The 12,600-nt window shown below is 30.8% G+C and overlaps 3 protein-coding genes across 3 annotated transcripts; 2 read left to right on the top strand and 1 right to left on the bottom strand.

Annotated features, from left to right (window-relative positions):
• Positions 1–522: 522 nt before the first annotated feature.
• TIC55-II (translocon at the inner envelope membrane of chloroplasts 55-II) lies at positions 523–2,650 on the top strand. Its single transcript, XM_047316086.2, has 3 exons — positions 523–998; positions 1,177–1,279; positions 1,386–2,650. The coding sequence occupies exons 1-3, from the start codon at positions 607–609 to the stop codon at positions 2,505–2,507; spliced, it is 1,617 nt and encodes a 538-aa protein (XP_047172042.1). The 5' UTR covers positions 523–606; the 3' UTR covers positions 2,508–2,650.
• A 532-nt stretch (positions 2,651–3,182) lies between these two features.
• LOC124840090 (DnaJ/Hsp40 cysteine-rich domain superfamily protein) lies at positions 3,183–4,683 on the bottom strand. Its single transcript, XM_047316081.2, has 3 exons — positions 4,367–4,683; positions 3,626–3,775; positions 3,183–3,519 (listed from the first exon to the last, which is right to left on the bottom strand). Exons 1-3 carry the CDS (start codon positions 4,562–4,564, stop codon positions 3,445–3,447), a joined length of 423 nt encoding a protein of 140 aa, XP_047172037.1. The 5' UTR covers positions 4,565–4,683; the 3' UTR covers positions 3,183–3,444.
• Positions 4,684–9,228: 4,545 nt separating this feature from the next.
• On the top strand, positions 9,229–9,931 carry MAPR2 (membrane-associated progesterone binding protein 2). Its single transcript, XM_047316108.2, has one exon. It carries the CDS (start codon positions 9,350–9,352, stop codon positions 9,650–9,652), a length of 303 nt encoding a protein of 100 aa, XP_047172064.1. The 5' UTR covers positions 9,229–9,349; the 3' UTR covers positions 9,653–9,931.
• The last annotated feature ends 2,669 nt before the right edge of the window (positions 9,932–12,600 follow it).

Here is a 12,600-nt window from a genome sequence, read left to right as displayed (position 1 = left end):
TTAAATTAAGTAATAAAGAACATATTCCGTGTTTTTGTTTCCTTCTAAGAAAAAGAAATTCAACTGATATTGCTTGCTTAAGTAACTTTTTCTCGTAAAAACTTGCTACAAATGTTCCAATTTCATGTCAAACTTCTGATAAAGACTACTCACAGTGTATGTAATTATGTGAATAACTATGAGTATTTCTTTTATATTTAAAAGGTTTGTCCACGCGAGTAAAATAAATAAATGAGAAAGATACTACGAGACACTTTTACCTTCGTTTAACACATAATTCATTTAACAATTTTGTATTTTCTAAAAAAGAAAAAATAAGTAAAAATAATATTAAATAAATGTAAAAAAAATTTAAGTATGTGAAAAGAATATTTTTTATAAATAAATATAGCTAAGATGGAAAAAAAAATCATTGTAAATAATGGATATCCACATGTTTTTTATTTACTTTTATATCTTAACGGTTAAATGACGAAGAGGGTATGAGTCTACCGTGTTGTATTATGTGGTCAGGAACAACACACGAAACGTGCAAGTCTCTCTTTTTCTTCCTTCTTTTTATTTTTGCCACTTCTTCTTCTTCACTCTTCACTGCTGTTACCTAACATGGCGTTGGTGAATCCTTTTGTGTCTCCCACTCGAACTTTCCTCCCTTTGCGCGTTTCCGCGCCGCCAAACAAGGGACTGCGTTGGACTGTCTACTCCGCTTCCTTCAAACCATCGCTAAGATCCAAGCACGCCACGTGTGGCGCCACTGCGGACATAAAAGCTGCACCTTTAGCTGACAGCGAAGCAGATGGCGCAGTTCTTGTGGTTCCAACCACCGAGGAGGAGGTAAAAGGGGAGTATGACTGGACGGAGGAGTGGTACCCTTTGTATCTCACTAAGAATGTTCCCGAAGATGCACCCTTGGGACTCACAGTGTTTGATAAACAAGTCGTCTTGTTCAAGGATGGCAATGGCCAGTTACACTGTTACGAAGATCGCTGCCCCCACAGGTTACTCACTGCTTATTATGATTGTAATTGTCGGTTGAGTTTGGTTGTTTTCACTTGGAATTTGTGACTACTTTTACCTTAATCGGCATGTCCCCAGTTACTGAAAATTCTGTAGTTTCACTGATTGCTGATTTTTGTGTTTGTCAAATGATGGATCTTGTGTCTTCGTACAATTCAGGTTAGCCAAACTGTCAGAGGGACAGTTGATTGATGGAAGGCTTGAGTGTCTATACCATGGGTGGCAATTTGAAGGGGAGGGCAAATGTGTGAAGATACCTCAGGTTGGTAATGCACCTGCTGTTTTCCTCAGATAAATAAAAGTTACATTCCCAGCTTAAGGCCACATGATGTTGCCAAGTGACAAACTTTTTTTTCTGTTTTCAACAGCTTCCGGCTGATGCCAAAATCCCTAGGACAGCTTGTGTTAAAACGTATGAAGTGAGGGACTCTCAAGGTGTTATTTGGGTGTGGATGTCCCTCAAAACACCTCCAAATGATAGTAAACTACCTTGGTTTGAGAACTTTGCAAGGCCGGGATTCAGAGACATTTCAACAGTTCATGAACTCCCTTACGATCACTCTATTCTTCTGGAGAACCTGATGGATCCTGCTCATATCCCTATCTCACATGACAGAACGGATTGGACCGCAAAAAGGGAGAATGCTCGGCCGCTGAGCTTTGAGGTGACTGAACGAACTGATAGAGGGTTTGCAGGTTGGTGGGGTGCTGAGAAAGATGGGTCCAGGCCTAACTTCTTGAGGTTTGGGGCTCCGTGTGTTCTACAAAATAACAGGGAAATGGTTGATAAAAATGGTGTAACAAACTACTTCAGTGGCCTGTTCCTTTGTAGACCAACTGGGCAAGGGAAATCCATGCTTATAGTGAGGTTTGGATCGACAAGATCGTCATCTCCACTGGCAAAACTGTTTCCTGAGTGGTACTTCCATCAGAATGCATCCAAGGTTTTTGAGCAAGACATGGGATTCTTATCATCTCAGAATGAAATTCTCTTGAAAGAGAAGGTTCCAACAAAGCAACTTTATCTGAATCTGAAATCATCAGACACATGGGTTGCTGAATACAGGAAGTGGATGGACAAAGTGGGGCATGGGATGCCATATCATTTTGGTCACAGCACCATCTCTTTGCCCAAAGAACCTGCTGTGGTTGAACATGCACCCGCTGGACTCGTTGCAGGACAATCAGCTTCTTCACCTGCCAAAGGGGGCATTGGAACAATGCATGCTCCAAATTTAGCCAACAGATATTTTAGGCATGTCATACATTGCCAAGGATGTAGAACCGCAGTCAAAGCTTTCCAAGCTTGGAAAAATGCCCTTTCAGCTGTGGCAGTTACATTGGTCGGTTTGGCAATTCTAGTATCTGGGAAACAGTGGAAGGCCATTCTCTTGGCATCTGCTTCCCTGTGCTCTATTGGAGTATATGCTTGCTCAAGCGCCATTGCAATGAACACTACAAACTTTGTTAGGACACATAGGAGATTGTGAGTGAAAAGTTGGAAAAATAGTTGTTCCAATTAATACTTGTAGTTTCTATAATTACTAAATGAGTTACAGATTTGATTGGGTTTGGCACAACATTTGTATAGTTTTCAGTATTTTTTATTTTACGAAATTAGATTTGAGCTGAAGTAATATTATATTTTAAAGATTTTAATACAAAACTGTGCTTGTTACAAAAGTTTATATACTTTCAAAATCAATAGAAGTTGCATTTTTCACTGGCAGTACTGTGTTTTAGATTTAAATAAACTTGATTTTATTTTATTCTATCGTAACTAAACAAAGCAAACATTATTTCGCCAAGTCATTTTTTCATCAGATAAGATTTATTTACTATAAATAAAATAAGATACTTTAAAATTAAAAACTTTATTATTAATTAGTATAAACAATTTCAAAAAAAATATATTTCTAAAGATTAATTTATGCATGTAATAAGTTAACCTGTGAAAAACAGTTTTATTTTATTTTCTCATTTTCTTTTGTAAGAAGAAATTTATCTCTGTTGTTCAGAAAGGGAAAGGGAGAAAAAAGTTCCTCCTGTTAACAATTCAACGCAAAGATCTGATCATGCTTTGGCAGGGAAGCCTAGTTATATTACAGGTAGAGTCAATATGATTATTTTTCTCAAATTCATACCGATCATGACTTCATATAATGTGTTCTCAGGGAGTATAAGCGTTCATTTCATTTGGTAAAACAACAACATTTATACAAGTTAATAAACATACAAAGATGGTACAAATTGATTGCTTTTAGTGACAATTCAATCTTAAAAAATGAATAACCAGACAATTTTTTCAAAATAAAGCTAAAGAGACTGCTGCATCTGTCGGACTCAAGTAAGACGAGGTATAATATAACTACAATTCTCAGGACTCACAAGCCACGCTCCACCACCATTTGAGCAGTAGTTTTGGTACTAGGAAGTAGGAGGTTCTCCCAACCATTTTGCACGAAAGCCTGTTCCTTGACAATCAGAACAACACATTGATCCCTGAATAATAACAGATTAAGGGCAAAATTAAATACCAAGAAAACCGGTTGCTACGAGTTCACAGGTAAAGTGAGTTCATCAGGTTAAGTTAGCCATAGAGAGGTACCTTTCCGGTGCATATGATACAGGTAGTGTTTCTAGATGGAACTTCGCAAAGCATATTATCACCAAGGATAAAAAAACCAGTACCCGCACACCATTTACATTCGATATGCCCTTTTGAGTCGCAAGATGAACACACGATTGGCCTTGGTTGCTGTAAGCATCACAGATACATATATCAAAGACCAGCTCAGAAACATCAAACATCAAACATCAAAATGAATTTTATAAATTTTAAACTCTTCCTACAAAATATCTCGCCGAGTGATACCGATTGCAATGACTATGCAGGAACAGCTGAATAATCCCCTCATTAATACTTAATCACAGATTCATGTTGCCCTTTGCTAAATATGTTCTATTTAGCATTGAATTTATTTGGAACAAGCATATGTAAACTAATCTTAAATTAAGATAGTGCAAATATCTATACGCCGAGCGTATCAAAATTAAGCTCGCCTACAACCCACCCAGATGATAACCATGGTAAGTCAAAACTCCCCAAAAACACATTAAGAAATGAACCTTGGAAGGGTATTTGATCAAGCATAGTCATAAGACTTGATTATCCAACTACTTAATATATAAACACAGCCTTCGAATTCTACCATGTAATTAAAAGAATTCGAACATGTTAAAATAAATTATATTAAAAATTCTGAAAAGGGAAGCCAGTTTATGAAAACGAAAAAACCTAAAACGAAATTAGAACGAGAGGAGAGAGAGAGATAGAGAGAAATTGAACCTTGGAAATTAACCAGGCTCGTTCGATGCGCTTGGCGAAATCAGAAGAGGAGGAGTCCACCATAGAAACGTGGACGCGCAGGCGAGAATTTCTGTTGACCGTTACAGCATTCTTAGAAATTGGAAATTGAGTTGAAGATTTCGACAAACTCTTGTGAATCACTGCAGAAGCAGTGCTACAAGAGACGCACCTACTCATATTAGAAACTCTTCTCTGCAATAATGTGGAGGAAAAAGAATGGAGAAAGATGAATGAAAATATGTTGTTATTGTTATAAGAAGGAAAACACCATCCATAATAAAAACATGGAAAAACAACACGGGAAATGTCTTATACGCCCGCCATAAGAAAATTTTTCTGGAACTCTTCCTTAGCTTAAATTGAAGGGAGCCCAGAGGACCATATGTTATTGGATCTTCAGCCCAATTGTTCGATATTTTAACTCTCTACACCACTAAAAATCCCATCAACACTCCCTTGAAAGAATATCCTATGAAAGAATAAGTAATTTAAAATAGAGATGTAAAGTTTTAGTTTCATACATTTCAAATTCAATTGAAGACACTATTATATTTCATAATGATTTTAGGGTATATGATTCTCACAAAATTATATTGTTAGAAGAATTCAATAACTTAATTAAATCTATTGTCAAATATCTCTTAATGGATATTTTCCTTTTTATTACTGCCTTGTATGGTTTTATTGATTATATAGGATATTTTGACTGGTCTTTCATTGTTAAACGTGACATTTTCTCATTCACAACAAAATTGTAATATAACTTCCAAGTGTCCTTACCAAATATTTATTAAAATACTATAATATCTTTAATAAAGTGAAAACAGAGAATTGATTTTAATAAGTCTAAGGCTGTGTTCGTTTGGGTGGATGTCACTCTTCAAGTGAAAATGTGAGGAATGATTTACAATAAAAACTGTGTTCGTTTGGCATGATTTGGAACGATGGAATTAAGATGATTTGCGAGATATATGAGTTTTTAGATCTCTGCATAATACGATGATTTGCGATGATTTGAAGTAAAATCTCATGTATGCCCTTGCTGCTTTGTAAAAGTATGTCCTCCCTACTTTGTAAAATACCAATCGAAAAATAAAACGTACAAAAGGAATTCCTTGAGAAGTGAATGGATGTATTCGGTTACACCACACTCATTCAATTTTCTTTTTCATTCTTCACAGGAAATGCTGCTTTCACCCTCTCCACTCCACCAAGCTCTTTTTCCCATCATTACTTTCTTTCTTGATTTTTATTTAGTAGTTCTTATTATGCCTTTTTGTCTGTTTGTGTTTTTTATTCAATAAATTAAGAGTAGAAGAATAACCAAAATGAATCCTAAAGTTTGTTGCTTTAATATTTCTTTTTGGAATTATATTGATAGTTTTTTTCTGTTTTTTTAATCTTATGTTTATTTGATGCTAGGGTAAATAATATTACAAAAATATAACAATTAAAAATAAATTAATTTTAATAAAATTCAATTTTTGTACAATATTAAAATTAATTTTAATAATTAATATTAATTTTTTACTCTCTATAAACATTTTTACAATTAAATATAACATTAACAATTATTATTTTATATTAATTTAATAACTAGGAGTATTTTGGTAATCTTCAATTTTTATCAATTAAACAAATTCTTTTAATCAGTCACATCAATCACACTAATTCTCATAAACTTTACTTTCAAATCCACTCTCAATTAACCACAAATCCACTCAAAAAAATAACTAAACAATTACCCTCAAATTCATTCAAATCATCTTCCCTAAATCATCTCCCCCAAATACATCCACCCAAAAGAACACACTCTAAAAAATTTCATAACTTTAACACATTTACAATCTAATAATCACTATATTATACATTTTTATATTAAAATTATTCTATAAATTACATGATTATTAAAATAATTTAATATTCTTCCCGTAAACTTAAATATCCAACATTAAACTTTAAATGCACACTAGTATATTGAACAAGTTATTCAATAACAAGTTTCATTTGGTGTATCACAAATCATCTAACTTAAGTTAAACTATAATAGATATTCTCAATTTTCTTTCAAAAGATACATTTTATCATTTCAACAAACAAAACAATAATATATACCAAGTAATGTAAATGACAAAATAAACAAAAACATTTATAATGGAAGTCACAAGTATTAAATACTACCGGCATTATAACCATAATCTATATATATACCATACACTACATTTTTAACAAGGACTATCAACTACACTCATTCTTTTAACATGACCAATAAATATATTTAGTTAACATATCTACTATCATTAAATTTGTACCAATATGTTTGATTTACATTTTTTACTTATTACTTTTGATTGATAAATACATCAAATCCACGTGTTTTTTCTATTTTCGAGTATTTATCATTAAAAAACCATTATAATACTACAAATTCATCATTCATTGTAAACATGGCAATCATAGATTGTTTTTCACTTCTCCATGATAATGCTCTTCCAACCAAAAGAAAGATGTATTCAAACGTGAATTTCTTTGATGGATCCGAATAGTTAATCACTTCAAGGTGATATGACCTTCTATATTTAAGCTCGTAATCATTTGTGTCTTGTAAATATTTAAGAACCTTCTTTATAACTCTTTGATATTTTATTCATGTTTGCTTTAATATTAACCCAACATTCCTATGACGAGGCTAATGTCTACTCGAGTACATGTTTGGACATACACCAAACTCCCAACAATTTATGCACAAGGAATGGATTTCATCTCACTTTGTTGTGAGTAATTTTTTAGACACTACATTTGATTAAACTTAACACCCTTTTGTATTGGAACAATCCCCACAAAACACTTTTTCATTTTGAATCTCTCTAATACCTCATTAATATATTATTTTTGACACAGTCACAACAATCCCTCTAACCTGTCACAAAATATTTATATTCCCATCATATAAGATGTTTCACTCATATCTTTCACACTTGTTCTCGCTTATCTTCATGTAGATACACATGTCAACAATATTTTCTACAAAATCATGTGACAAGATGATATCATTAAACTTGAGATATCATTGTCTAAAAGTTTGTTTTAATCCACATATTACTTATTTAATTTAAACATCGTGTTTTCCTTTAATGTGGAAACAAACCCTTCAAGTTGGCCCATATAATTTTTTTTCTCTAAATGGCTATTTAGAGAGTAGTCTTTACATTTATCTCATGAAGCTCTAAATCATAACAAGTCACCATAGCCAAAATAGTCCTTAAAGGGTTATTCTTACTGGCTCATCTAATTATAACCTTTTTTAAATTACAATTTTTTTTAATTCAAATATAAATAAACATCACACTAAAATGGTGTTAAACTTCAAAGACTATTCAAAATAAAAAATAAAAAGTATCATAAGCGTAATCCAAACACATATACAAAAGACGAACAAATAAGTTTTAAATATTGATAATTTTTGTATCACTTGTCAATTTATAATATTAGAGTCTTGAATAGATAAATCTATAATATTTTTTTTCTCTTGAAACATCTTATTCTTTGTCACCATCTACAATATAATAAAAAATGTTAATTATTAATATTGAAACACAAAATAATAAATAATTAAATTCAATTAGGTGAGTTGGTAAGTCAAACGGTGAGTCGGGTTCTAAGTGGGGTTGAAAATTAGTCCGCATAAAAAATTTACATTTTTTTTAAACCCATCGTAATTCAAATCCGCGGTGAGCCAGGTTGACTGACAGGTTATAACCTATTTTGACAACACTAGTTAATATATATGTACAATCCAACATTCTTTATTTTATGGATAATTGAAATCAATTAAACATTAATTGAAATAAAACAAAACATAAAAAATTGATATATTTTGTGATTACAAGTCCATCATATAATTAATCCCTCAATCAATACATAACTTATTTAAAACAATTAAAAATAATAATAATGATAGTATTCAATAAATATTTATGACATATATGCATGGCATCTCATCTCACATATTCTCTGAAGGCAACCACATATTATATTCAAATAAATTTATTTCGCGGAACACAAGATAAGTTTTTCATTTAAAAGCATCCAATTCATGTAACAGTGGGCACTATACCCAAGTCAATCATTAAAAGCCTAAGGCATGCCCTTGTGGGAAAATTTCTTCCCACCTTCAATGCATACAATTTTCAATTCAATAAACCATAAAAGTGAAATGCAATTAGGGTTTATAACACTTGAGGAAAAACATTATAAATATAAATTCAACCTGGTTTTGATAGGAATGTAAAGTTATACTCTCATATTTCAAATTCAACTCAAAAAACTACTTAATTTATAAAGATTTAGGATAAATGTTTTTTTACAAAATTACATTGTCAAAAGAGTTCATCATCTCATTTAGATGTATTGAAAAAGATATTTTTATAACTTTATTGATAGTATAGAATGTGTCTTGTACAATATGTTTTAAAAAAAATGATAAAATGATACATATTTATATTTATTTGATACATAAATAAAATAGTTGCAAAAAAATTAAATTTTTATATTTTTAAATAGGAAAAAAATATAAAAAGATATTATCAAATGAATATAAAAAATGTATATATGTGAATTTTTTTATAAAAAAATGTAAAAAAGTATTATATATTTTTTAAATTAAAGAGATGATTTTAATAACTCAATTAATTATCCCAAATGTAATATATTTATAATATAATATTGTCATAAAATAATTTTATAAATTAGATAAAATTAAATAGAAATTAAAATAATATATGAAAATAAATAATTACAATATAATGAGAATAATGAAGAGAAAAAGAGTAGTAGGTGATAGTGGGGTATGTGTAATAAGGACAAGTTGTTGAGAAGAATGAAAGGTGAAGCACTGATTTCTTCATAGTCTGAACCCTCTCATCTCAATCGCATCTCATCTTATCAACGCTGCCAAGCCCAATGGACCTCACACCGCACCAGCTCAGCCAGTACAACGGCACCGACCCCTCCAAGCCCATCTACGTCGCCGTGAAGGGCCGCGTCTACGATGTCACCACCGGAAAATCCTTCTACGGTCCCGGCGGTGCCTACGCCATGTTCGCCGGCAAGGACGCCAGCAGAGCCCTCGCCAAGATGAGCAAGAACGACGAAGACATCTCCCCCTCCCTCGACGGCCTCTCCGAAAAGGAGATCGGAGTTCTCAACGATTGGGAGAACAAGTTCCAAGCTAAGTACCCTGTCGTTGGTCGCGTTATCAATTGATTTACTCTTCTTCTTCCCTTTCATCACCATCTCTTTGTTTCTCTGTTTCTGTAGTTGAACCCAATCCATCACCCTCAACCTCACCCTAGTAGTAATAGTGATAGCAATAAAATTTCTCTGTCCATGCTCTGGATAAGGGATTCCGTTCCTCCTTCTGTTGCTTTCCTAATATGGGTTTGTCTTGTATTTCCTCCTGTACTACAAATCTTCCTAAAATCTTATATCTATCACCAGTTTCATGCATGTATAAAGGGGTGAAATAAATCAAATTTTTCATTATCTGCTGTTTTCTTTTTTTCAATTAAACTATACATTGCTTTATTAGATTTTTCCTAGTTACTGTGAAGGTTATTTGATTCATAGGGTTTAGTATTATATTGGCGAGATTTGAGTACTTTTCTTTGAACTTTTGATTGATTTGAAAAAGCTGATAACCCTTTCATGAGAATCCCCTAATTGTTTCAAAACAATCAGAAAGATATGATTTTGACAAAGAAAAAACAAAATCAATCCACGAAAGACTATTTTTTTCTCCCATTTTGGAATTCGGGTGGAGTGCATCCTCATCAATTTGATAACGATGGTGGTTGAAAATATACACTGAAGTCTGCGTAAGAGTGAGAGTTACAATGTGATTTGGGAGACGTAAGGGTCAGAAAAAGAGGAATTTGCTCTGCTATTTACACAGTTAGCATCTCTCTTGCAATATATATATATATATATATATATATATATATATATATATATATATATATATATATATATATATATACACACACACACACACATATATAAACCCTTGATTTAATTCATAATGTTCATGTCACCAGGGTCAGCAATGAACATGAGTTGCCATAATGTGTAAGAATTTATGCAGTGTAAGCGTATATGACTGAAGTAATCGTGTTTTGGTAGATGATTTTCAAGAGGTCTGTATAAATAAGGCCAGTATAAAAGTATAAAATGAAGAAATGTGAAACATATTCAGGGTATCATAAGTATAAAATGCAGAATGCAACATATTTTCGGTATTACGGGGGACAACATAGATAACTAGATATAAAATTAATTTAAAATATATAAATAAATATAAGTTTTATTTTGTAAATCAAATTTATAATATCAAGTTAATTAAAAATTCATTTCTTAAAATAATTTACATATTTATTTTTATATAAAAGAGTAAAGATAAGATAAAATTGATAATTCGTTATGTCGCACAAGACAGAATATTTCATAATAGTTTTTTCTTCCATGGATTTAGAAAGGAAAAAACTTAGGGTTAAATATGTTTTTAGTCCCTAAACTATTGGCCGTTTCTGGTTTTCGTCCCTCTTCCAAAGTAAGGTACAATTTGATCCTCATTCTTTAGAAAAACGTTCGTTTTAGTCCTCAAAATTTTGTTTTTAGTCTTCGTTTTAGTCCTCAAAACGTTCGTTTTTTCGACTAAAACGAACGTTTTTTAAAGATTGAGGACTAAATTGTACCTTACTTTGGAAGAGGGACGAAAACCAGAAATGGTCAATAGTTTAGGGACTAAAAACATATTTAACCCAAAAACTTATATCAATATATGTGTAGAATGGATAGAGTATTTTCATGATAGTTAACAAAAAAAAAAATTTAAGTTAAACAAACTATATCCATTAACTTTTTAAATTTAATATTAAAATATATCCATGTTTAAAATGGTTATGTTAAAAAATATTTAAGGTATGCTTATTTCCAATACTCCCCACGTGAAAAGTTTGGTTGGTGAGTCTCTACTTCTCTTCTAAGATTTTTTTTCTATTACCTTTCCAACTACGACTGTCCATTCAATTTTTTTTATTTCTTTATACTAAACTACTGAAAAATACTTACATGCTGTGTTGACATCTTTCCATGCTAAAAGTATAATTACAAAAATAATTTATATAAAGGTAAAATAGTTAGCAAAATTTTATAATAAAAAATGAAATTATACAAAAATATATACATGAGTCTTTTATTTATACATTAATATTGAAATGCAAAAAGTGAATCTCAAAAAGGAAAAACTATCATGATTAATGATATAACGTAATAAAAGAAGATAAATAAAATAAGGTTTTTTCTTCCGGAAATTTCAAACATTTTATCTTACAATCTTAATTTATGTTTTTGAACTTAAATTTTTTTAATAAATTTTAAAATTTATTAAAAATAAATTCCAACAAATTTTAAAATTTATTGAAAAAAAATCTTTTAAACATATTTCAAAATTTAATAATAAAAAAAATCCTTCAACCAATTTCAAAATTTATTAAAACTTTTAAAAGTCTTTTAATAAATTTCAAAATTCTTTAAAAACAAATCTTTTAATAAATTTCAAAATTCTTTAAAAACAAATCTTTTAATAAATTTTAAAATTTATTAAAACTTGAAAAATCCTTTAACAAGACTTAACAAATTTCAAAATCTATTGATGTCTAAAATATTTTGAATTGTGAAATTTTAAAATTTAAAAATAAAATAAAAATACAGAATAAAATGATTGAGGGTGCAGAACCATAAAATAAATAGATAAACGTAACCACTTCTCTTTATTATTCTTTTTCTTGGGCTACATTCTTCATACATGCATTATTATTATCCTTTATTCCATTGGAATATTGTCACATCAAATTGTTACGCACAACATTTTGATTTATAGCATTTTTTTTTTCTGACGACAGGTTAGTAAGAAATCACTCTTTGACAAGAGAAGAAAGAGAGAAAGAGCTATATAAATAAAAAATAACTCTGAAAATTATTATATCTATTTTGAAAAATTTATTCTAAAAATTTTATTTTGAAAAGTTCATCTCGAAAAATATCATATTAGTTTTGAAAAACTTGTTCCAAGGTGTATTATATATATTATTCAAAGCTTGTTTGATAAAAAAACGTATTGTTTCAGGAAATTTGTTTTGAAAATTATATTTCAA

This window comes from Vigna umbellata, chromosome 2 (genome assembly GCF_029865625.1).
Source record: "Vigna umbellata cultivar VRB3 chromosome 2, Vumbellata_1.0, whole genome shotgun sequence".
Taxonomy (NCBI): Eukaryota; Viridiplantae; Streptophyta; class Magnoliopsida; order Fabales; family Fabaceae; genus Vigna; species Vigna umbellata.
The sequence above is the reverse complement of the archived record's forward strand: the minus strand, read 5'-3'. Positions and strand labels throughout refer to the sequence as shown.